Genomic DNA, 25,887 nt, shown 5'->3' on the forward strand with positions numbered 1-25,887 from the left:
ATTGGAATGCTGACTGCAGGAATGTCCACCAGAGCTGTTGCCAGAGAATTTAATGTTCATTTCACTACCATAAGCCACCTCCAAAGTCGTTTTAGAGAATTTGGCAGTATGTCCAACCGGCCTCACAACCGCAGACCACGTGTAACCACGCCAGCCCAGGACCTCCTCTTCCGGCTTCTTCACCTGCGGGATCGTCTGAGACCAGCCACTCGGACAGCTGATGAAACTGAGGAGTATTTCTGTCTGCAATAAAGCCCTTTTGTGGAGAAAAACTGGGCCTATGCCCTCCCAGGCCCACCTATGGCTGCGCCCCTTCCCAGTCATGTGAAATCCATAGATTAAGGCCTAATTAATTTATTTCAATTGACTGATTACCTTATATGAACTGTAACTCAGTAAAATCGTTGAAATTGTTGCATGTTGTGTTTATATTTTTGTTCAGTATAAATACCATTCTCAAGTAGATACCATTTCACCCTAGGAGAAAAAACCCTGAAACACACCATCAACTATACGTACCTTAGTCTGACTAGAAGTTCATCTGGGCAGTTTGACATGGCCATAATGTCTCTAACAGATGAAGCACGCAGAGCATATTTTGCATTTAGAAAGAGCCAGTATAAATTAACCACCAATTAGAATTTGGCATAAATTATTTGACTCTGTCATGACTCCAATCATTCTATATGGCAGCGAAATGTTGGGGTCCCCTTTACAATTTAAAATATACATGATGGGATTAAAGCCCCACCAACATTTAACACCTGGAAATGTGTTAAAAATAATAATAAGATAAAATAATTCAAACAAAGGAAGACATTAACAATGTACAGACCATAGAGACAGGACACCATAGAGATATCATGGACGTCAGAGAAGAAAGACTATGTAAGCACTGTGGGTCGGGAATGAGCAGCTCTTCCTACTCCACTGCTGCACATATGACTCAACCAGAGGTATTTATCTCCTGAAATTTGAAGAAAGAATTGCAGGATCTCTTGAACTACCTGTTGAGGAGATGTTTTGGGTGGAGAAAACGTAGAGACAGTTGGTTATGTCCTGGCCTATCATAATATAAGAGAGACAATAGCTCACACCATGTCATGCACACGAGCCCTTGTTGATTTAATTTCTCAATTGTTGTGTGTTTGTTCAATGTTTTGTGTATTATTTTCTGTATAATTGTTTTTGTTGATATATATATATTATTATTGTTGCTCAAACATATTGTTCATGTGTAATTCCTTATATACATTGCTTTGGCAACAGTGGCAACCACCCATTCATGGCAACAAAGCATTTATTGAATTGAGAGAGAATATGAATATGAATAAAATATTATATAGATAATCTGGCCATTCCTTCAGGCATGATAAGGGGGTGGGGTCAAACACTCAAACACTCAAACAGTACACCAGCCAACGTGCAACATTATCAAATGCCTCTGCCTCATCTAGTTTGCTTTTACATTGCATGTTTGGTGTCAGTACATAAGGATATATTTATGAGGGAGAGAGAGAGTGAGAGCGCGAGAGACAGAGAGAGAGAGAGAGAGGGTCTACGTATATTCATGAGCAGGAAGGGGAAATCTAATTTGTTCCTCTCTCTCTCAAAGTGAATGACCAACGCACTTGTAGTAGGTGATCATATCTGCCTGCAGAGTTAACCAGTGGATATCAGCTCTCCTGTCTATCCTGTGTGTGTACCACCATGCCATCATACACAGTGACGGTGGCTACAGGGAGCCAGTGGTTCGCAGGGACTGATGACTACATATACATCACCCTGGTGGGAACAGAGGGATGCAGTGAGAGGACTTTACTGGACAAACCACTCTACAACGACTTCGAGAGAGGGGCTGTGAGTTGAGTTACAGTGGCTTGTGTGGTTAGGGTTTTGTCTTTCTTTCTCACAGTCAAGAGTTTGTGTTACAGTGAGCTTGAAGGTTTCACAGTGTGTGCATTACTTGAAAGACAGAGGTGATTTTGTTTAGTTTTTTGACAATCATTGGAAATATTGTACCTCTATCAGACTTGAGACTGGAGATTTAAAAACTCTGACTGTGTCATTGTAGAAAGCTTTGATTGTGTTCTCTAGGATGGCTGATTACTAGTTGTGTAGACAATTACATACACTATATATACAAAAGTACGTGGACACCCCTTCAAATTAGTGGATTCAGCTATTTCAGCCACACCCATTGCTGACAGGTGTATTAAATCGAGCACACCGCCATGCAATCTCCATAGACAAACATTGGCAGTAGAATGTCCCGTACTGAAGAGCTCAGTGACTTTCAAATTTGTGCCCTGGTAGAGCTGCCCCGGTCAACTGTATGTGCTGTTATTGTGAAGTGGAAACATCTAGGAGCAACAACGGCTCAGCTGCGAAGTGGTAGGCCACACAAGCTCACAGAAAGGGACCGCCGAGTGCTGCAGTGCGTAGTGCGTAAAAATCGTCTGTCCTCGGTTGCAACACTCACTACCGAGTTCCAAATTGCCTCTGGAAGCAACATCAGCACAATAACTCTTCGTCAGGAGCTTCATAATAATATAATATGCCATTTAGCAGACGCTTTTATCCAAAGCGACTTACAGTCATGCGTGCATACATTTTTGTGTATGGGTGGTCCCGGGGATCAAACCCACTACCTTGGCGTTACAAGCGCCGTGCTCTACCAGCTGAGCTACAGAGGACCACAAAATGGGTTCATGAAATGGGTTTCCATGGCCGAGCACCCGCACACAAGCCTAAGATCACCATGTGCAATGCCAAGCGTCGGCTAGAGTGGTGTAAAGCTCGCCGTCATTGGACTCTGGAGCAGTGGAAACGCATTCTCTGGAGTGATGAATCATACTTCACCATCTGGCAGTCCAACGGACAAATCTGGGATTGGCGGATGCCAGGAGAACGCTACCTGCCCCAATGCATAGTGCCAACTGTAAAGTTTGGTGGAGGAGGAATAATAGTCTGGGGCTGTTATTCATGGTCGGGCTAGGTCCCTGAGTTCCAGTGAAGGGAAATCTTAACTGATTGGCTCAAAAGCATTAAGAAGGAAAGAAATTCCACAAATTAACTTTTAAGAAGGCACACCTGTTAATTGAAATGCATTCTAGGTGACTACCTCATGAAGCTGGTTGAGAGAATGCCACGAGTGTGCAAAGCTGTCATAAAGGCAAAGGGTTGCTATTTGAAGAATGACCCCGTGTAGCTCAGTTGGTAGAGCATGGCATTTGCAATGCCAGGGTTGTGGGTTCGATTCCCACGGGGGGCTAGTATGAAAATGTATGCACTCACTAACTGTAAGTCGCTCTGGATAAGAGCGTCTGCTAAATGACAAAAAAAATAGAAAAAAGAACAAAAGAATCTCAAATATAAAATATATGTTGATTTGTTTAACACCTTTTTGGTTACTACATGATTCCATATGTGTTATTTCATAGTTTTGTTTTGATGTCTTCACTATTATTCTACAATGTAGAAAATAGTAAAAATAAAGAAAAACCCTTGAATGAGTAGGTGTGTCCAAGCTTTTGACTGGTACTGTATATATATAATATATTTGTATCTTACTGTTCCCCGGTGTAAGATCTGCCACAGAATGTGTTGCAGGATCATGCCCAGCCCTATGGGAACCTATGTCATCAGGTCCACACTGCAAGCTGAGAAAAGAGGAACCACTCAGTCAGTCAGTTAGGTTACACATAAGCTTGATGAGCTCTATTCTCTTAAATTGTGCTGCAATATGAGTGAAGGGGAGTAACCCATAGAGATGAAGAGACTACAAGACTGTGATAAGCTCCATTTACACAGTGCTATTTACCTGGTTGTCACTTGGGAATACAATGGATTGAATAATATAAAGCATTTGCTAAGGCGCTCAAATCACTTTACATTGTCTTGTAGAAACTTGCCTTATTCACTACACAGTACAGTACTAGATAAAGGGGGTTACACTTGGGTGCAGGGTGAGCCCTAGAGGCTGTTTCTGTGTATGAGGGTGGTCTAACGGAATCAGATTACCAAATTAATGTATCTGTTCTTTCACTCAAAATAACAACATATGTAGACAAACCAATAGCTGATGAGACCTTATGACCTCATGACCTTATGGCCCATACAAACCACTTCAATAAAAAAAGCTTCCCTATCTGATCAAAATTGTCAACTCATTCTGGCATTAAATTCTTCGCCAGTGTCTGAATCTTGTTCACTAGATCCAGCTCTACTCTTTAGTTCAGGATGCAATGGTTGTGTACTTCCTCTATTGCACCAACCGTCAGTGACTCATGAGCTGGTATTAACCTCATGCTGTCTCTATCTGGCTTTGTATCTGGACCCCAGAAAGAGCACCTGGTGCAAAATGAACAGCTATGGGGATCCCAACAAACACAATAAACCTTGTTTGGTATACAGTGCATTCAGAAAGTATTCAGACCCCTTGACTTTTTCCACATTATGTTACATTACAGCCTTATTCTAAAATGTATTAAATTGTTTTTTTCCCCTCATCAGTCTGCACAAAATACCCCATAATGACAAAGCAAAAACAGTTTTTTTTGCAAATGTATAAACAATAAAACACTGAAATATCACATTTACATAAGTATTCAGACCCTTTACTCAGTACTTTGTTGAAGCACCTTTGGCAGCGATTACAGCCTCGAATCTTCTTGGGTAGGATGCTACAAGCTTGGCACACCTGTATTTGGGGAGTTTCTCCCATTCTTCTCTACAGATCCTCTCATGCTCTGTCAGGTTGGATGGGGAGTGTCGCTGCACAGCTATTTTTCAGGTTTCTCCAGAGATGTTCGATCGTGTCCGGGCTCTGTCTGGGCCACTCAAGGACATTCAGAGACTTGTCCCGAAGTCACTTCTGCATTGTCATGGCTGTGTGCTTAGGGTCGTTGTCCTGTTGGAAGGTGAACCTTCACCCCATTCTGAGGTCCTGAGCGCTCTGGAGCAGGTTTTCATCAAGGATCTCTCTGTACTTTGCTCCATTTATCTTTCCCTCGATCCTGACTAGTCTCCCAGTCCCTGCCGCTGAAAAACATCCCCACAGCATGATGCTGCCACCACCATGCTTCACCGTAGGGATGGTGCCAGGTTTCCTCCAGACGTGACGCTTGGCATTTAGGCCAAAGAGTTCAATCTTGGTTTCATCAGACAAGAGAATCTTGTTTCTCATGGTCTGAGAGTCTTTAGGTGTCTTTTGGCAAACTCCAAGCAGGCTGTCATGTGCCTTTTACTGAGGAGTGGCTTCCATCTGGCCACTCTACCATAAAGGCCTGATTGGTGGAGTGCTGCAGAGATGGTTGTCCTTCTGGAAGGTTCTCCCATCTCCACAAAGGAACTCTAGAGCTCTGTCAGAGTGACCATCGGGTTCTTCGTCACCTCCCTGACCAAGGCCCTTCTCCCCCGATTGCTCAGTTTGGCCGGGCGGCCAGCTCTAGGAAGAGTCTTGGTGGTTCCAAACTTCTTCAATTTAAGAATGATGGAGGCCGCTGTGTTCTTGGGGACCTTCAATGCTGCAGAAATTTTTTTGGTACCTTTCCCCAGATCTGTGCCTCGACACAATCCTGTCTCGGATCTCTATGGACAATTCCTTCAACCTCATGGCTTGGTTTTTGCTCTGACATGCACTGTCAACTGTGAGACCTTATATAGACAGGTGTGTTCCTTTCCAAATCATGTCCAATCAATTGAATTTACCAAAGGTGGACTCCAATCAAGTTGTAGAAACATCTCAAGGATGATCAATGGAAATAGGACGCACCTGAGCTCAATTTCGAGTCTCATAGCAAAGGGTCTGAATACTTATGTAAATAAGCTATTTCTGTTTTTTATTTTTAATACATTTGTCATTATGGGGTATTGTGTGTAGATTGCTGAGGAAAAATAAATATTTTATCAATGTTAGAATAAGGCTGTAATGTAACAAAATGTGTAAAAGTCAAGGGGTCTGAATACTTTCCGAAGGCACTGTAAGTCATTGATAAAAAACAAAACACTTTACGTAACAATGACAACCTGGTAATGACTATTGTCCGTCCTCAGGTTAGGCTGAATCTGGGTCCAGGAATTGGCCCATTATGTTCACTTTACAGGATGAGAGCAAGCTCAATGTCTCTAAACCTGGTTGTCCGTTCTCAGGTGGACTCGTATGATGTGACGGTGGGGGAGAACCTGGGAGAGATGGAGCTGGTGAAGATAGAGAAGAATAAGTACTGGGTTCAGGATGACTGGTACTGTAAGTACATCACAGTGAAGACCCCTTCTGGAGACTACATAGAGTTCCCCTGCTTCCGCTGGCTGATAGACAACAAGGAGGTGGTCCTCAGGGATGGCAAAGGTACCTGTCTGTCTGTCTGTCTGTCTGTCTGTCTGTCTGTCTGCCTGTCTGTCGGTTGGTCGATCACATCTTTCTGTCTGACGGTCTGACTGTTGGTCTGTTTGTCTGTCTCTTTGTCTGTCTGTCTATCGGTCTTTCTGTCTGTCTATCGGTCTGTCGGTCTCTCTCTCTGTCTGTTCTGTCTGTCTGTCTGTCTGTCTGTCTGTCTGTCTGTCTCTCTCTCTCTCTGTCTGTCTGTCTGTCTGTCTGTCTGTCTGTCTGTCTGTCTGTCTGTCTGTCTGTCTGTCTGTCTGTCTGTCTATCGGTCTGTCGGTCTGTCTCTCTATCTCTCCCTCTCTCTGTCTGTCTGTCTGTCTGTCTGTCTGTCTGTCTGTCTGTCTGTCTGTCTGTCTGTCTGTCTCTCTCTCTCTCTCTCTCTGTCTGTCTGTCTGTCTGTCTGTCTGTCTGTCTGTCTGTCTGTCTGTCTATCGGTCTGTCGGTCTGTCTCTCTATCTCTCTCTCTCTCTGTCTGTCTGTATGTCTATCGGTCTGTTGGTCTCTCTGTCTGTCTGTCTATCGGTCTGTCAGTCTGTCTCTCTCTCTCTCTCTCTCTGTCTGTCTGTCTGTCTGTCTGTCTGTCAGTCTGTCGGTCTGTCTCTCTCTCTCTCTCTCTCTCTCTCTCTCTCTCTCTCTCTCTCTCTCTGTCTGTCTGTATGTCTATCGGTCTGTTGGTCTCTCTGTCTGTCGGTCTGTCGGTCTGTCTGTCAATAAACTGTCCCCACTCTTTATCTTAAGGAACACAGAAGTCAATCTAAAATCATCCTCCTTAAAGTTTTTCACATTTTTTTAAGCACGGCTGCCAAAGGACGACAAGACCAGACTGGAGAAGCAGCACCGACGTAAAGAGCTGGAGAGCAGACGGAAAACCTACAGGCAAGAGCTGGGTTTATTGTGTAGCACACATCTACATCACAATTATAACATATTGATTATACACCAAGATGCATTAAACAAATACATGTATTCAAAGTATTGAACTAGTCAATGTTTTCTAGTATTCAATGCTCTGACTTTAATATCGTGTAGCCTAACAGTAAAAGACCTGCACACAGTGTTACATACTGTAGTCCTAATTCAGTAGTGCTGCTGAACCTGCTAGTGATTCTGTAATATCCTGCTGTGTATAGATGGAGTGAGTGGCAGCCTGGGTTTCCTATGAGTATAGATTCCAACACACACAAGGAGCTTCCCAGAGACATCCAGTTTGACAGCGAGAAAGGAGTGGACTTCGTTCTTAACTACAGTAAGGCGTAAGTACTGCATCCATTTTACAGGTTCAAACCCTGCTACAACTGTATCCCCTCATCACTTTTTACTGTCATAATTTTGCTGCTGCTACTCTGTTCTTTGTTTTACTCCGCATTGATCCTGACGCCTAGTCACTTTACCCTGCCTTCATGTACATATCTACCTCAAATACCTTATTATTATCTATCCTGATGCCTAGTCACTTTACCCTGCCTTCATGTACATATCTACCTCAAATACCTTATTATTATCTATCCTGATGCCTAGTCACTTTACCCTGCCTTCATGTACATATCTACCTCAAATATCTTATTATTATCTATCCTGATGCCTAGTCACTTTACCCTGCCTTCATGTACACATCTACCTCAAATACCTCTTACCTCTGCACATTGATCTGGTACTGGTACTCCCTGTATATAGCTCCACATTGATCTGGTACTGGTAGTCCCTGTTTATAGCTCCACATTGATCTGGTACTGGTACTCCCTGTATATAGCTCCACATTGATCTGGTACTGGTACTCCTTGTATATAGCTCCACATTGATCTGGTACTGGTAGTCCCTGTTTATAGCTCCACATTGATCTGGTACTGGTAGTCCCTGTTTATAGCTCCACATTGATCTGGTACTGGTAGTCCCTGTTTATAGCTCCACATTGATCTGGTACTGGTAGTCCCTGTTTATAGCTCCACATTGATCTGGTACTGGTACTCCCTGTTTATAGCTCCACATTGATCTGGTACGGGTAGTCCCTGTTTATAGCTCCACATTGATCTGGTACTGGTACTCCCTGTTTATAGCTCCACATTGATCTGGTACTGGTACTCCTTGTATATAGCTCCACATTGATCTGGTACTGGTACTCCCTGTTTATAGCTCCCTTCTTGTGTATTTTATTTTATTCCTCTTGTGTTACTATTTTATTGTATTATTTTTTAACTCTGCATCGTTGGGAAGGGCTCGTAAGCAAGTATTTCACGGTAAAGTGTACACCAGTTGTATTCAGCGCATGTAACAAATAACATTTGATTTGATTTGATTTACAACATTGTCCAGCCAGTCTTACACTCAATTTAATTTGTACTCTCCACAGTGCTAAACCTATAGTAGACCTCTTTCCAATGTGGAGATTTACACTCGGTTTAATTTGTACTCTCTACGGTGCTTAACCTACAGTAGACCTCTTTCCAATGTGGAGATTTCCATGTAAAAGACCCATGCTTGTCATAATAGGGGATTTTCAGTTTATTGGGGTCAATATTTGTTTATTGCATTGACTGTATGCTCTAAATGTCCGGTTGTCCAGGATGGAGCTGTCATCTAGTGAGGTGTTCCTCAGAATGTTTTTTTGTTGTTGTTCTCAAAGGGACTTCCTTGTTTGAATAAAGGCTAAATGGGAAATAGAAATCATCTGTTGGCTCAGTAGCTGGGTGGGTGGTGAGTAGTATGTGGATGTGACTAAAAGGTAACCTGTTTTAAAGCTCTGTATGAAAGCCTGTGGAACTGGAGAGTTATTTTATGAGTAACCAGGGACATTTGCATGTATCCTACACATCACCAGGCCTAAACACAAACACATATTGTGTCAAGGAGACAAATACTTTGGTCCATACCTATCAGCGTACTGTATGCTTTTAATATACATTAAGAAATGAGGAAATAAGGAGAATATGGGTGATGATGAGGTCCAACTTTCCTTTGATTGCTTAGGAGGGATAACAACCTTGGAAACGGGTTGTGTGTCTTTGCTCTATAGTTCCTCTGTGTGGTTCTCTGTAGCTCAGTTAGTAGAGCAAGTTGCTTATAATGCGAGGATAGTGGGTTCGATTCCCGGGATCACCCATATGTAAAATGTAAACACACATGACTGTAAGTCGCTTTGGATAAAAGTGTCTACTAGATGGCTTATACAATGAGTGTAGAAAACATTAAAGACACCTGCTCTTTCCATGACATAGCATTCAACTCGTCAGTCTATGATCACTTATTGATGTCACTTGTTAAATCCACTTAAATCAGTGTAGATGATGGGGAGGAGACAGGTTACATGTAAATAATGATTGTTAAGCTTTGAGACAATTAAGACATGGATTGTGTATGCGTGCCATTCAGAGGCTTTCTACACCTTATAGAGTCTTAGAGGAAGTGGCTGGTGTTAGCAGGATGCCGTGTATTTATAGTCCTGAAAAGGGTTGGTGTCACCATGACTAACTGTGTCGCTACTGTATACTGTGGCTTGTTTGTGCAGCTGAATTATTTGTGCAGCTTAATTATTTGTGCAGCTGACTTATTTGTGCAGCTGAATTATTTGTGCAGCTGACTTATTTGTGCAGCTAAATTATTTGTGCAGCTGAATTATTTGAGCAGCTGACTTATTTGTGCAGCTGAATTATTTGAGCAGCTGACTTATTTGTGCAGCTGAATTATTTGTGCAGCTGATTTATCTGTGCAGCTGAATTATTTGTGCAGCTAAATTATTTGTGCAGCTGATTTATTTGTGCAGCTGATTTATTTGTGCAGCTGAATTATTTGTGCAGCTGATTTATTTGTGCAGCTGATTTATTTGTGCAGCTGAATTATTTGTGCAGCTGAATTTGCATTGATAACGTTATCTGCAGAGGGCACAGGGTACAAAGGACTACATGCAGTACGTTATGCTATTAAGACATTGCACAATGCTTGATGTAGCTTTACCAGACTGGTGATGGATATAATTAGATTCAGAGCATGATGACTGACGTACATTGACAGTACCAATGTACCAATGACTAGTAAACATTACTCACCAGGAGGTGAGTAGCAGCATCCTCGGTATCCCAAATGTTGTTGCCAAAGTACTGCACACATATGTGCAACCATATAGCAACCAACGCTGCTAACGGTCTAAAATAAGGTGGATAAGTGTGTAAAGAATGTGTACATAGCTACATCATCAACTCCTGGTTGTCAGTAAGTCAGTGAGTGACATTTCCTGAATTGTCTTGTTTGTTGATCACATTGAAATTGGAAGAAAATAACTCAACATAATCTTAGCTTCGTTCGACCATCCTGACCATCCTGATTACATTCTGTTTCTCTACATGGTCAGGAGGGTGGATTAGGAGTTAGACATCTTTCCCTGCATCTACATGATGTTGTTCTCTCCTCCCCAGCATAGAGAACCTGTGTGTGAACCAGTTCATGCACATGTTCCAGTCCTCCTGGAATGACTTTGCTGACTTTGAGCGAATCTTCGTCAGGATCAAAAACACCATCTCAGGTGTGTGGTCTCTGTTTTCTCCATAGGGTTCCCTTATGTAAGACCGGTACTATACTAGCTGTTTCTGCAATCATAGTTCTCCTCTCCTCTCCTCTCTTCTCCTCTCCTCTCCTCTCCTCTCCTCTCCTCTCCTCTCCTCTCCTCTCCTCTCCCTCTCCTCTCCTCTCCTCTCCTCTCCTCTCCTCTCCTCTCCTCTCCTCTCCTCTCTCTCCTCTCCTCTCCTCTCTTCTCTTCTCTTCTCTTCTCTTCTCTTCTCTTCTCTTCTCTTCTCTTCTCTTCTCTTCTCTTCTCTTCTCTTCTCTTCTCTTCTCTTCTCTTCTCTTCTCTTCTCTCCTCTCCTCTCCTCTCCTCTCCTCTCCTCCCTCCCCTCCCCTCCCCTCCCTCCCTCCCCTCCCTCTCCTCTCCTCTCCTCTCCTCTCCTCTCCTCTCCTCTCCTCTCCTCTCTCTCCTCTCCTCTCCTCTCCTCTCCTCATCTCTTCTCCTCCCCTCTCCTCTCCTCCTCTCTTCTCCTCTCATCATCTCATATCTTCTTCTCCCCTCTCCTCTCATCCTCTCTCCTGTCCTCATCTCATCTCTTCTCTTCTCTTCTCCTCCCCTCTCTCCTCTCCTCTCCTCTCCTCTCCTCTCCTCTCCTCTCCTCTCCTCTCCTCTCCTCTCCTCTCCTCCTCTCTTCTCTTCTCTTCTCTTCTCTTCTCTTCTCTTCTCTTCTCTTCTCTTCTCTTCTCTTCTCTTCTCTTCTCTTCTCTTCTCTTCTCTTCTCTTCCTCTCCTCTCCTCTCCCCCTCTCCTCTCCTCATCTCTGCTCTTCTCCTCTCCTCTACCCTATTCCTATCCTAGAGTATGTGATGCAGCACTGGAAAGAGGATTTTATGTTTGGCTACCAGTACCTGAACGGCTGTAACCCAGTGATGATCCAGAAGTGCACCAAGCTGCCAGAGAAGTTCCCCGTTACACACGACATGGTGGCAGACTGTCTGGAGAGAGAGATGACTCTGGAGGAGGAGCTCAAGGTAGAGACTGAGCCCATATAGATCCTATTCAATTATTCTAATTCCTAATTCTATGACTGAGACACACATATGTCACATGTCACATGCACACATTTGTGCAAGCATATACACATGCATGCACACATCACATCCACTCACTGTACCTGTGACATTGTACACACAAACAGACAAGACATGCAGAAAGACAAACAGACACGGAGGTTAGGCTCCTATTCTAAGACATTCACCCCTTGTATTACGTGTTGTTTGCAGGCTGGTAACATCTACCTAGCAGACTATGAGTTGATGGAAGACATTAGTCCCAACAGTACAGACCCCTGTACTCTGCAGTATCTGGCTGCTCCTATCTGTCTGCTGTACAACAACAGCCAGAGCAAGATCCTGCCTCTGGCCATACAGGTAGGCTACTCGGTGCTTAGAAAAACACTATGGAGCAGTTGGCTAGTGTTAACCCTAGCCATTAGCCAAATATTTCAGCTGAACAACTGTTTGTGTCATAATAGTGTAAAGTAATTTGGTCAATTGTTATAATGGTCGTTGCACGAAATGAGGGCTTTTGTGTCCCTTTGATATCTTAAGTAGAAATTGTGCACCAATATTGCATAAAAATAAATAAAAAAAAGTGAATAAAGGTTTGCTAAAGGTGAGCTTGTTCTACTGTTTTTGCAAATTTTCTGGTGTTTTGTGGTGGAAAACTGAGTGGGTCGATCATAACACGGCAACCCGTTACCCATAGATAGACAGGCTAGAAATGATTGAACAATTTCATTTTTTGGGTGAAGCTTGCATTCAATTGCTACTTCCTGTTGCACACAACAAAAGGGGATTTATGGCTACTTAAGAACAAATCGTCAACCCTGTTACGGTCAACCCTGTTACTTTATTTGGCACTTAATATGCACTTACTATAGGATTTTCTATTTTTTATTTAACCTCTTGAGATGGGAAAATGTGTTTTAATCAAGTTGAACATGTGCTCTTTATGACAGAATGTTCAAATTAGGTGAAGTCAAAAGTTCATTACACTTCTCAAAAGGCACCGAATTGGTGGAACGACCCATAAGCTGACATCACGTTTCTTCACCATTTAATAAAACATATCCCTCCTCTCCTCCTGCCATGTTCCTCCTCTTCCTCTCTCTCTTCCTCCTCTCCTCCTCCTCCTCCTCCTCCTCCTCCTCCCCTCCTCCTCCTCATTCTACTCCTCCACCTCCTCCTCTGTATCTCCCAGCTGGGTCAGAGTCCAGGGGAGGACAACCCTATCTTCCTGCCCAGTGATGGTCAGTATGACTGGATGCTAGCTAAGATCTGGGTCCGCTCCTCTGACTTCCACATCCACCAGACAGTCACCCACCTGCTGAGGACTCACCTGGTCTCGGAGGTGTTTGGAGTGGCCATGTTCAGACAGCTGCCTTCTGTACACCCCGCATATAAGGTACACCAACTACACTTCAGTCTGTGCCTGAGTTTTGTTCCTGCTCATGTGACTGATTCGATGATTGATTGATAGGTTGATTCATTGATTCATGGATTGGTTAGTTAGATGATTGGTTGATTTATTTATGTATTGATTGATTGATCGATTGGTTGACTGACTGACTGACTGACTGACTGATGGTCTGTCCTCCTCTAGTTGCTCCTTCCTCACGTTCGTTTCACCATCGCCATCAACACCAAGGCCAGAGAGCAACTCATCTGTGAGTTTGGCATCTTCGATAAGGTGAGAGCTTGTGTGTGTGTTTGACAGAGCGAGCGAGAGAGACAGAGCCATAGACAGAGCCAGTTAATGTGTCTGTCTCTCCACAGGCCAACGGGACAGTTAATGTGTCTGTCTCTCCACAGGCCAACGGGACAGTTAATGTGTCTGTCTCTCCACAGGCCAACGGGACAGTTAATGTGTCTGTCTCTTCACAGGCCAACGGGACAGTTAATGTGTCTGTCTCTTCACAGGCCAACGGGACAGTTAATGTGTCTGTCTCTCCACAGGCCAACGGGACAGTTAATGTGTCTGTCTCTCCACAGGCCAACGGGACAGTTAATGTGTCTGTCTCTTCACAGGCCAACGGGACAGTTAATGTGTCTGTCTCTTCACAGGCCAACGGGACAGTTAATGTGTCTGTCTCTCCACAGGCCAACGGGACAGTTAATGTGTCTGTCTCTTCACAGGCCAACGGGACAGTTAATGTGTCTGTCTCTCCACAGGCCAACGGGACAGTTAATGTGTCTGTCTCTTCACAGGCCAACGGGACAGTTAATGTGTCTGTCTCTCCACAGGCCAACGGGACAGTTAATGTGTCTGTCTCTCCACAGGCCAACGGGACAGTTAATGTGTCTGTCTCTCCACAGGCCAACGGTACAGATAATGTGTCTGTCTCTCCACAGGCCAACGGTACAGATAATGTGTCTGTCTCTCCACAGGCCAACGGTACAGGAGGTGGAGGTCATGTAGAAATGATCCAGAAGGCCATGAGGCAACTGACCTTCAGATCTCTGTGTTTCCCTGATGCCATTAAGGCCCGCGGGGTGGACAGCCCTGAGGACCTACCCTACTACTACTACAGAGATGACGGGAACAGGGTCTGGGACGCCACCAAGAGGTCAGAGGTCATAGGGGTGTGTGTATGTGGGGGGGGGGGGGTCTGTGTGTGTGTGTCCTCCTTGACACAGTATTGAAGGAGGAGTAGAACCAGACCAATCACCAGGAAGAGATGCCATGAAATGGCCATGAGGTGGCTAACCTTAAAGCTAACCCTAACCCTAGCTTCATGTCCACACACCGGCTCAACCCTCACCCTAGCCATAACCATAACCCTAAAGTCCTGGACATTACCCTAACCCTAGCTTCATGTCCATATCCCTGATCAACCCTAACCCTAGCTTCATGTCCATATCCCTGATCAACCCTAACCCTAGCTTCATGTCCATATCCCTGATCAATACTAACCCTAGCTTCATGTCCATATCCCTGATCAATACTAACCCTAGCTTCATGTCCATATCCCTGATCAACCCTAACCCTAGCTTCATGTCCATATCCCTGATCAACCCTAACCCTAGCTTCATGTCCATATCCCTGATCAACCCTAACCCTAGCTTCATGTCCACATCCCTGATCAATACTAACCCTAGCTTCATGTCCATATCCCTGATCAACCCTAACCCTAGCTTTCTGTCCACATCCCTGATCAACCCTAACCCTAGCTTCATGTCCATATCCCTGATCAATACTAACCCTAGCTTCATGTCCATATCCCTGATCAACCCTAACCCTAGCTTCATGTCCATATCCCTGATCAATACTAACCCTAGCTTCATGTCCATATCCCTGATCAACCCTAACCCTAGCTTCATGTCCATATCCCTGATCAATACTAACCCTAGCTTCATGTCCATATCCCTGATCAATACTAACCCTAGCTTCATGTCCATATCCCTGATCAATACTAACCCTAGCTTCATGTCCATATCCTGATCAACCCTAACCCTAGCTTCATGTCCATATCCCTGATCAATACTAACCCTAGCTTCATGTCCATATCCCTGATCAAACCTAACCCTAGCTTCATGTCCATATCCCTGATCAATACTAACCCTAGCTTCATGTCCATATCCCTGATCAATACTAACCCTAGCTTCATGTCCATATCTTCAGACAGCATTGAGGAGTACACCACATCAGTCACTGGCTTCATCAATAAGTGCATCGATGATGTCGTCCCCACAGTGACCGTACGTACATACCCCAACCAGAAGCCATGGATTACAGGAAACATCCGCACTGAGCTAAAGGGTAGAGCTGCCGCTTTCAAGGAACGGGACTCTAACCCGGACGCTTATAAGAAATCCCGCTATGACCTCCGACCGAACCATCAAACAGGCAAAGAGTCAATACAGGTCTAAGATTGAATCATACTACACTGGCTCTGACGCTCGTCGGATGTGGCAGGGCTTGAAAACTATTACAGACTACAAAGGGAAGCACAGCCGCGAGCTGCCCAGTGACACAAGCCTACCAGACGAGCTAAACCACTTCTATGCTCGCCCGAGGCAAGCAACACTGAAGCATGCATGAGAGCACCAGCTGTTCCGGATGACTATGTGATCACGCTCTCCGTAGCCGATGTGAGTAAGACTTTTAAGCAGGTCAACATTCACAAGGCCGCAGGGCCAGACGGATTACCAGGACGTGTACTCCGAGCATGTGCTGACCAACTGGCAAGTGTCTTCACTGACATTTTCAACATGTCCCTGACTGAGTCTGTAATACCAACATGTTTCAAGCAGACCACCATAGTCCCCGTGCCCAAGGACTCTAAGATAACCTGCCTAAATGACTACCGACCCGTAGCACTGACGTCTGTAGCCATGAAGTGCTTTGAAAGGCTGGTCATGGCTCACATCAACAGCATTATCCCAGAAACCCTAGACCCACTCCAATTTGCATACCGCCCTCAACAGATCCACAGATGATGCAATCTCTATCGCACTCCACACTGCCCTTTCCCACCTGGACAAGAGGAACACCTACGTGAGAATGCTATTCATTGACTACAGCTCAGCATTCAACACCATAGTGCCCTCTAAGCTCATCACTAAGCTAAGGATCCTGGGACTAAACACCTCCCTCTGCAACTGGATCCTGGACTTCCTGACGGGCCGCCCCCAGGTGGTAAGGGTAGGTAACAACACATCTGCCACACTGATCCTCAACACGGGGGCCCCTCAGGGGTGCGTGCTCAGTCCCCCTCCTGTACGCTCTGTTCACCCATGACTGCATGGCCAGGCACGACTCCAACACCATCATTAAGTTTGCCGACGACACAACAGTGGTAGGCCTGATCACCGACAACGATGAGACAGCCTATAGGGAGGAGGTCAGAGATCTGGCCGTGTGGTGCCAGGACAACAACCTCTCCCTCAACGTGACCAAGACAAAGGAGATGATTGTGGACTACAGGAAAAAAATAGGACTGAGCACGCCCCCCATTCTCATCGACGGGGCTGTAGTGGAACAGGTTGAGAGCTTCAAGTTCCTTGGTGTCCACATCACCAACGAACTATCATGGTCCAAACACACCAAGACAGTCGTGAAGAGGGCACGACAAAGCCTATTCCCCCTCAGGAGACTAAAAAGATTTGGCATGGGTCCTCAGATCCTCAAAAAAATTCTACAGCTGCACCATCGAGAGCATCCTGACTGGTTGCATCACCGCCTGGTATGGCAACTGCTTGGCCTCCGACCGCAAGGCACTACAGAGGGTAGTGCGTACGGCCCAGTACATCACTGGGGCAAAGCTTCCTGCCATCCAGGACCTCTATACCAGGCGGTGTCAGAGGAAGGCCCTCAAAATTGTCAAAGACTCCAGCCACCCTAGTCATAGACTGTTCTCTCTGCTACCGCACGGCAAGCGGTACCGGAGTGCCAAGTCTAGGTCCAAAAGACTTCTCAACAGCTTCTACCCCCAAGCCATAAGACTCTGAACAGCTAATCATGGCTACCCGGACTATTTGCACTGCCCCCCACCCCTTCCTTTTTACGCTGCTGCTACTCTGTTAAGTATTTATGCATAGTCACTTTAACTCTACCCACATGTACATATTACCTCAACTAGCCGGTGCCCCCGCACATTGACTCTGCAACGGTACCCCCCTGTATATATAGCCTCCCTACTGTCACTTTATTTTACTTCTGCTCTTTTTTTTCTCAACACTTTTTTTTGTTGTTGTTTTATTCTTACTTTTTTTGTTTAAAATAAATGCACTGTTGGTTAAGGGCTGTAAGTAAGCATTTCACTGTAATGTCTGCACCTGTTGTATTCGGCGCATGTGACCAATAAAATTAGATTTGATTTGATTTGATCCCTGATCAATACTAACCCTAGCTTCATGTCCATAAACCTGATCAATACTAACCCTAGCTTCATGTCCATATCCCTGATCAACCCTAACCCTAGCTTCATGTCCATATCCCTGATCAACCCTAACCCTAGCTTCATGTCCATATCCCTGATCAACCCTAACCCTAGCTTCATGTCCATATCCCTGATCAACCCTAACCCTAGCTTCATGTCCATATCCCTGATCAACCCTAACCCTAGCTTCATGTCCATATCCCTGATCAACCCTAACCCTAGCTTCATGTCCATATCCCTGATCAACCCTAACCCTAGCTTCATGTCCATATCCCTGATCAATACTAACCCTAGCTTCATGTCCATATCCCTGATCAACCCTAACCCTAGCTTCATGTCCATATCCCTGATCAACCCTAACCCTAGCTTCATGTCCATATCCCTGATCAACCCTAACCCTAGCTTCATGTCCATATCCCTGATCAATACTAACCCTAGCTTCATGTCCATATCCCTGATCAACCCTAACCCTAGCTTCATGTCCATATCCCTGATCAATACTAACCCTAGCTTCATGTCCATATCCCTGATCAACCCTAACCCTAGCTTCATGTCCATATCCCTGATCAATACTAACCCTAGCTTCATGTCCATATCCCTGATCAATACTAAACCTAACCCTAGCTTCATGTCCATATCCCTGATCAATACTAACCCTAGCTTCATGTCCATATCCCTGATCAATACTAAACCTAACCCTAGCTTCATGTCCATATCCCTGATCAACCCTAACCCTAGCTTCATGTCCATATCTCTGATCAACCCTAACCCTAGCTTCATGTCCATATCCCTGATCAATACTAACCCTAGCTTCATGTCCATATCCCTGATCAACCCTAACCCTAGCTTCATGTCCATATCCCTGATCAATACTAACCCTAGCTTCATGTCCATATCTCTGATCAACCCTAACCCTAGCTTCATGTCCATATCCCTGATCAATACTAACCCTAGCTTCATGTCCATATCCCTGATCAATACTAACCCTAGCTTCATGTCCATATCTCTGATCAATACTAACCCTAGCTTCATGTCCATATCCCTGATCAACCCTAACCCTAGCTTCATGTCCATATCCCTGATCAATACTAACCCTAGCTTCATGTCCATATCCCTGATCAATACTAACCCTAGCTTCATGTCCATATCTCTGATCAACCCTAACCCTAGCTTCATGTCCATATCCCTGATCAATACTAACCCTAGCTTCATGTCCATATCCCTGATCAATACTAACACTAGCTTCATGTCCATATCCCTGATCAACCCTAACCCTAGCTTCATGTCCATATCCCTGATCAATACTAACCCTAGCTTCATGTCCATATCTCTGATCAACCCTAACCCTAGCTTCATGTCCATATCCCTGATCAACCCTAACCCTAGCTTCATGTCCATATCCCTGATCAACCCTAACCCTAGCTTCATGTCCATATCCCTGATCAATACTAACCCTAGCTTCATGTCCATATCCCTGATCAACCCTAACCCTAGCTTCATGTCCATATCCCTGATCAATACTAACCCTAGCTTCATGTCCATATCTCTGATCAACCCTAACCCTAGCTTCATGTCCATATCCCTGATCAATACTAAACCTAACCCTAGCTTCATGTCCATATCCCTGATCAATACTAACCCTAGCTTCATGTCCATATCCCTGATCAACCCTAACCCTAGCTTCATGTCCATATCCCTGATCAACCCTAACCCTAGCTTCATGTCCATATCCCTGATCAACCCTAACCCTAGCTTCATGTCCATATCCCTGATCAATACTAACCCTAGCTTCATGTCCATATCTCTGATCAACCCTAACCCTAGCTTCATGTCCATATCCCTGATCAATACTAAACCTAACCCTAGCTTCATGTCCATATCCCTGATCAACCCTAACCCTATGTCCATATCCCTGATCAACACTAACCCTAGCTTCATGTCCATATCCCTGATCAATACTAAACCTAACCCTAGCTTCATGTCCATATCCCTGATCAACCCTAACCCCATATCCCTGATCAATACTAACCCTAGCTTCATGTCCATATCCCTGATCAATACTAACCCTAGCTTCATGTCCATATCTCTGATCAACCCTAACCCTAGCTTCATGTCCATATCCCTGATCAATACTAAACCTAACCCTAGCTTCATGTCCATATCCCTGATCAACCCTAACCCTAGCTTCATGTCCATATCGCTGATCAATACTAACCCTAGCTTCATGTCCATATCCCTGATCAATACTAACCCTAGCTTCATGTCCATATCCCTGATCAATACTAAACCTAACCCTAGCTTCATGTCCATATCCCTGATCAACCCTAACCATTTTTTACATTTTAGTCATTTAGCAGACGCTCTTATCCAGAGCGACTTACAGGAGCAATTAGGGTTGTGCCTTGCTCAAGGGCACATCGACAGATTTTTCACCTAGTCGGCTCGGGGATTAGAACCAGCGACCTTTCGGTTACTGGCACAATGCTCTTAACCACTAAGCTACCTGACGCCCCATGTCCATATCCCTGATCAACACTAACCCTAGCTTCATGTCCATATCCCTGATCAACCCTAACCCTAGCTTCATGTCCATATCCCTGATCAACCCTAACCCTAGCTTCATGTCCATATCCCTGATCAACCCTAACCCTAGCTTCATGTCCATATCCCTGATCAACCCTAACCCTAGCTTCATGTCCATATCCCTGATCAACCCTAACCCTAGCTTCATGTCCACATCATTGATCAACACTAACCCTAGCTTCATGTCCACATCATTGATCAACCCTAACCCTAGCTCCATGTCCATATCCCTGATCAATACTAAACCTAACCCTAGTGTCACGGTTCAGACAGACGACAAGAGGACCACAATTGCGTCACACCAGAAAGTTTATTTAAACTTAAGGGAAAAGGGAAGTAGGGAGTGAGTGAAGGCTCCAGGGGTTATCCCGTCCAGTGTGCTGGGTCTGTGCCTCCCCCCAGTGGCAGCGATGCGTCCGATGACGCCGGTGGTTGGTGGTCCAGAAGTCCTGGGGGGGGAGGAAACACAGACACAACGGGGCGGATGAAAACAGGCAGAAGTACAGTTCAAGGGAAATCCAAATACGTTGTAGCAAGGCAGAAGGCTGGTCAGAGTTACCGGGGGTCGAAGAGTAGTCAGGAGTCGTAATGGCAGAAAGCAGGTCTGGTTTTCCTGGGGCAGAAGAGTATCCAAGAATCAGGCAGGTCCGGGGTCACAAAACAAGGGTGAGCCAGAAGCGTGAGCACACAGGTTCCGGGTGTGAGCTTTGCAGACGATCTGACAAAGGAGAGCTGAAAGACGGGACTTTAAATACTGGGAGAGGTTAGTGGGTAATGCAGCGCAGCTGGCAGAGTAATTAGAGCCGAGCAGAGCAGGGACAGGTGGAGCTCGTTAGGCTGAGTAGAGAGAGAGAGATGAGCAGAGTGGAAGATAGTGGAAACACATTAAGGTGGTAACCCGGGGTGGAGTGAGAGGGCTCATGACAGAACCCCCCAAGGGACGGCCCCAGAAGTCCCAAGAGCAACACCACGCCGGGCGGGAGGAGGGAGCCGGAGGAGGGCTAGAACTCCTCCGAACGGTCCCGAGCGAACGCCCTCATCCTCGGAGGAAGCCGGAGGGCCGTGGTCGGGGAGATGGGACAGGTCCCGAGACAGGATCAGGCACAGGACAGGAAGCCGAGCGGGCAGGACGGTTAGGGGATCCCTCTGGGGCGGCCCTCACGGATTGCAGGTTGATCAGGATGCCGTTGGTGGAAGGCGGTGATGAGAGTCCTATCCACAATCCGACTAGCTGGCACCCAGGTCCTTTCCTCAGGTCCATAGCCCTCCCAGTCAATGAGGTACTGGAGACCCCTACCCCTCCGTCTGGACCGAAGCAGGCGGCGGGACGGTGTAAACCAGACCACCATCGACGAGCCGTGGAGGAGGAGGACAAGGCGCAGCAGGGACCAGCGGACTCTCATGAATGGGCTTAATCTTAGACACATGGAAAGTGGGGTGCACCCTCATGGAATTAGGCAGTTGGAGCCGGACAGCAGTTGGGCTAATCACTCTTATGATAGGGAATGGGCCAATGAACCGAGGTGCCAACTTCTGCGACTCCACCCTGAGTGGCAGGTTCCTTGACGACAACCACACCCTTTGACCAACATGGTAGGTGGGAGCAGGGATTCTCCGACGGTTGGCCCCGGTAGTGTAGCTGGCAACGGATCTGAGAAGTGTGGCTCGGGCCTGTGACCAGGTGCGGCGACATCGACGGGCAAACGCAAGTGCAGATGGGCAAGTAACCTCCCCTTCCTGACTGGCAAATAGAGGAGGCTGGTATCCATAAACACATTGGAAAGGGGACATACCGATGGCAGAGCAGGTCAGAGAATTGTGTGCGTACTCCACCCATGTCAATTGCTGCGACCAGGAGTGGGGGTTGCGTGAAGTCATGCATCGCAGTGCCTTCTCGAGCTCCTGATTTGCCCGCTCTGACTGCCCATTGGATTGGGGATGGAATCCGGAAGTCAGACTGACTGTGGCTCCCAGCAGGTGACAGAACTCCTTCCAAAAAGCGGAGGAGAATTGTGGACCACGGTCAGAAACTACATCCTTTGGCAGTCCGTGGATCCGGAAGACGTGTTCCAGGACCACCTGGGCGGTCTCCTTGGCGGTTGGGAGCTTGGGGAGGGGAATGAAGTGTGCCATCTTGCTGAATCGGTCAACTATGGTGAGAATGACGGTCTTGCCCCTTGAAGGGGGCAGCCCCGTGACAAAGTCAAGGGCGATGTGAGACCAGGGACGTCTGGGCACAGGCAGGGGCTGCAGCAATCCGGCTGGGGGGCTGGCAGGACGACTTGTGTTGGTTGCAGATGGGGCAGGCTTGGACGAATTCCCGTACATCCTTTCTCAGAGCGGGCCACCAGAACCTCTGGGCGAGCAGGTTGTAAGTGCGGGTGGAGCCAGGGTGACAAGCTAGGCGGGAGTCATGTCCCCACTGAACGACCTGGGACCTTAGGTTTTCGGGGGACAAAAAGGCGGTCAGCTGGGCAAGTGCTGGGACCGGGCTGGTTACGGAGAGCTTCCAGCACCTGTTCCTCAACAGCCCAGGTCAGAGCTGCTACGATGCAGGGACTTGGCAGAATCGACACAGGATCCTTGGAGGGGTTGTCATCCTTCTGGAATTGACGGGAGAGGGCGTCTGGCTTGGTGTTGCGTGATCCTGGCCGGTATGACAGAGTGAAATTAAACCTGGTGAAGAACAGGGCCCAGCGGGACTGCCTGGAGTTCAACCGTTTGGCCGTCGCGGATGTACTCCAAGTTCTTATGATCGGTCCAAACGAGAAATGGAATGGTGGACCCCTCCAGCCAGTGACGCCACTCCTCCAAGGCAAGCTTCACAGCCAGCAGCTCTCGGTTCCCTATGTCGTAATTGCACTCAGAGGGGGACAACCGACGTGAGAAAAAAGGCACAGGGATGGAGCTTCCTATCCTCCGCAGCCCACTGAGAAATCACAGCACCAACTCCCACATCCGAGGCGTCCACCTCCACAATGAATTGCCGGTCCACGTCAGGCATCTGGAGGATGGGAGCGGAGGTGAACCTTACCTTGAGGGTACTGAAGGCCTTGTCGGCTGCTGGGGTCCAGGTGAAGGGTTGCTTGGTGCTGGTTAGAGCAGTGAGAGGGGCAGCAACGGTACTGTAGTTCCGGATAAACTTTCTATAGAAGTTAGCAAACCCCAGAAACTGTTGCAGCTTCTTTCTGTTCTCCGGAACTGGCCATGACGTGACTGCTGATACTTTGGCAGGATCCATTTGGATACTTCCCTCTGCCACTATGTACCCCAGGAAGGCCACCGTCTTGACGTGAAACTCACATTTCTCTGCCTTGGCGTAGAGGGAATTCTCCAGAAGACGATGAAGGACTTGCTGGACATGGCGGGTGTGTTCAGACAGGTTTCTGGAGTAGATTAAGATGTCATCCAGGTAAACGAAGACAAACTTGTTTAACATGTCCCGCAGTACATCATTCACTAGAGCCTGGAACACAGCAGGAGCATTGGTGAGGCCAAAAGGCATAACCAGATACTCGTAGTGGCCTGTTGGTGTATTGAATGCGGTCTTCCATTCATCTCCCTCCCGGATCCGCACTAGGTGGTAAGCGTTTCTGAGATCCAACTTGGTAAAAACAGTGGCTCCCTGGAGCAACTCAAAAGCAGAGGTGAGCAGAGGGAGAGGGTAACGGTTTTTCACTGTGATGTCGTTGAGTCCCCTGTAGTCGATGCAGGGGCGAAGAGATCCGTCCTCTTTCCCCACAAAGAAGAAGCCAGCACCAGCCGGAGATGAAGATGAACGGATCAATCCTGTGGACAGAGAGTCATTGATGTAGTCCTCCATGGACCTTCTTTCAGGAGCAGACAACGAATAAAGACGGCCCCTTGGAGGAGCTGTTCCAGGGAGGAGGTCGATGGCACAGTCGTACGGTCGGTGAGGGGGCAGAGATGTGGCTCTTGCTTTGTTAAACACTTCTCTGAGACCATGGTAGCATTCTGGGACATGGGAGAGGTCAGGGGGCGGAGTTAGTAGGTACTGGCCGAGGGGGTAGTGCGGCAGCAAGCAGGCAGGTTCGGTGGCAGTCCTCTCCCCACTCCCTGATCACCCCGGTCACCCAGTCGAGCTGAGGTTGTGCCGGCGGAGCCATGGGTAACCCAGGATGAGGGGTTGGCCTGGAGAGGGGAGCAGGTGAAACTGGATAGTTTCTTGATGGTTTCCGGACAGACCCATCAAGACCGGGGCCGTGACATGAGTGACCGATCCAGTAAGTGTCCGTCCAGTGCCCGGGCAGGAATAGGAGGTGTCAAACGGAGGTTCTCCAGTCCCAGTTGGCGTGCCAGCTTGATGTCCATTATGTTGGCTTCGGCGCCAGAATCCACCAGAGCAGCCAGGGTGTGAGTTCGAGTCAGAGAGGCGGAGGTGAACTTGCAGCAAGGGTTTGCGGTCGGAGGACTGGATGGTCATTGAGCTCAACCGGACTCCCCTATGCCCGGTGAGCTTCGGCTTTTAAAGGGCAGGTTACCACACGATGTCCATCACCTCCACAATAGAGGCAGAGGTTTGAGGTGAGCGGCGCTGGCGCTCTGCAGGAGTGAGAGAGGCTCGCCCAATCTCCATAGGCTCAGACTGATCAAGCTGACTTGGGTGAGTGGCAGTAGCTGACAGGAGCCCAGTCGGATCTCTCCGAATGCCGGTAGTTGGTGGACCTTGGCGCCCCCTCTCACGACGACGGGTCTGTATCCTTCTGTCGATCCGGACAGTCAGTGCGATGGCTTCATCAAGAGTGGAAGGCAGTTCATGGGAGACCAACTCGCCCTTGATATAGTCAGCCAAGCTATGGAAGAACGCGTCCACCAACGATGGTGTGTTCCAAGAACTTCGTCTTGCCAGGGTTCGGAAGTCGATGGAATGGTCTGCGACTGTACGTCTGCCTTGTCGAATACTGAACAGTTCACGAGACGCCTCTGCGGTTGGTGAATCCAGGTCAAACACCTTCAGCATCTCCTCAGCAAACAGGTCGAAGGTTGCACATGCGGGGGTTTGACGTTCGAACTCTGCTGTTCCCCAGAGTCGAGCTCGGCCCGTCAGGTGAGTGATGGCATACCCGACCCTAGCCCCCTCCGTGGCGAAGGTCCTTGGCTGCAAGGAGAACTGAAGTCGGCAGCTAGTCAGGAATGGCCGGACCTGGGTAGAATCGCCGTTGAACCGCTCGGGGTTTCAATCTTGGGTTCCGGGGCAGCGGCTGAAATGACCGGGGCAGGTAACTCGGAGGCAGGGCTGGTGGGCAGACTGGCTGGGGTAAGGTTGGTGAGGAGTTGGATGATCCTGGCGAGTTGTTGTTGCTGCTGCTGGGACTGCTGCTGGTGCTGCTGGAACTGCTGATGCTGTTGGTAGCCCGACCTGAAGCAGAGAGGTGATGTCGCCGCTCATGCGGCCTAGCTCTCTCTCAGTGTGTTCCAGGCGTAGCATGGCGGTGGGTTGCTCAGGTTCTTCGGTTTCCAT

General features: G+C 47.1%; 1 protein-coding gene across 1 annotated transcript in view; it reads left to right on the forward strand.

Annotated features, from left to right (window-relative positions):
• Positions 1-412: 412 nt before the first annotated feature.
• The window catches only part of LOC121553196 (polyunsaturated fatty acid 5-lipoxygenase), a 30,432-nt gene continuing 4,957 nt past the window's right edge, over positions 413-25,887 (forward strand). The window contains exons 1-10 of the mRNA XM_041866196.1: positions 413-1,860; positions 6,154-6,352; positions 7,183-7,264; positions 7,519-7,641; positions 10,795-10,901; positions 11,738-11,910; positions 12,163-12,309; positions 13,142-13,345; positions 13,544-13,630; positions 14,329-14,507. Coding sequence (XP_041722130.1) covers positions 1,711-1,860; positions 6,154-6,352; positions 7,183-7,264; positions 7,519-7,641; positions 10,795-10,901; positions 11,738-11,910; positions 12,163-12,309; positions 13,142-13,345; positions 13,544-13,630; positions 14,329-14,507 — 1,451 coding nt within the window. The 5' untranslated portion in view covers positions 413-1,710. The remainder of the gene's footprint in view (positions 1,861-6,153; positions 6,353-7,182; positions 7,265-7,518; positions 7,642-10,794; positions 10,902-11,737; positions 11,911-12,162; positions 12,310-13,141; positions 13,346-13,543; positions 13,631-14,328; positions 14,508-25,887) is intronic.

The sequence above is a fragment of the Coregonus clupeaformis genome, chromosome 37 (assembly GCF_020615455.1).
Source record: "Coregonus clupeaformis isolate EN_2021a chromosome 37, ASM2061545v1, whole genome shotgun sequence".
In the NCBI taxonomy this organism is placed as follows: domain Eukaryota; kingdom Metazoa; phylum Chordata; class Actinopteri; order Salmoniformes; family Salmonidae; genus Coregonus; species Coregonus clupeaformis.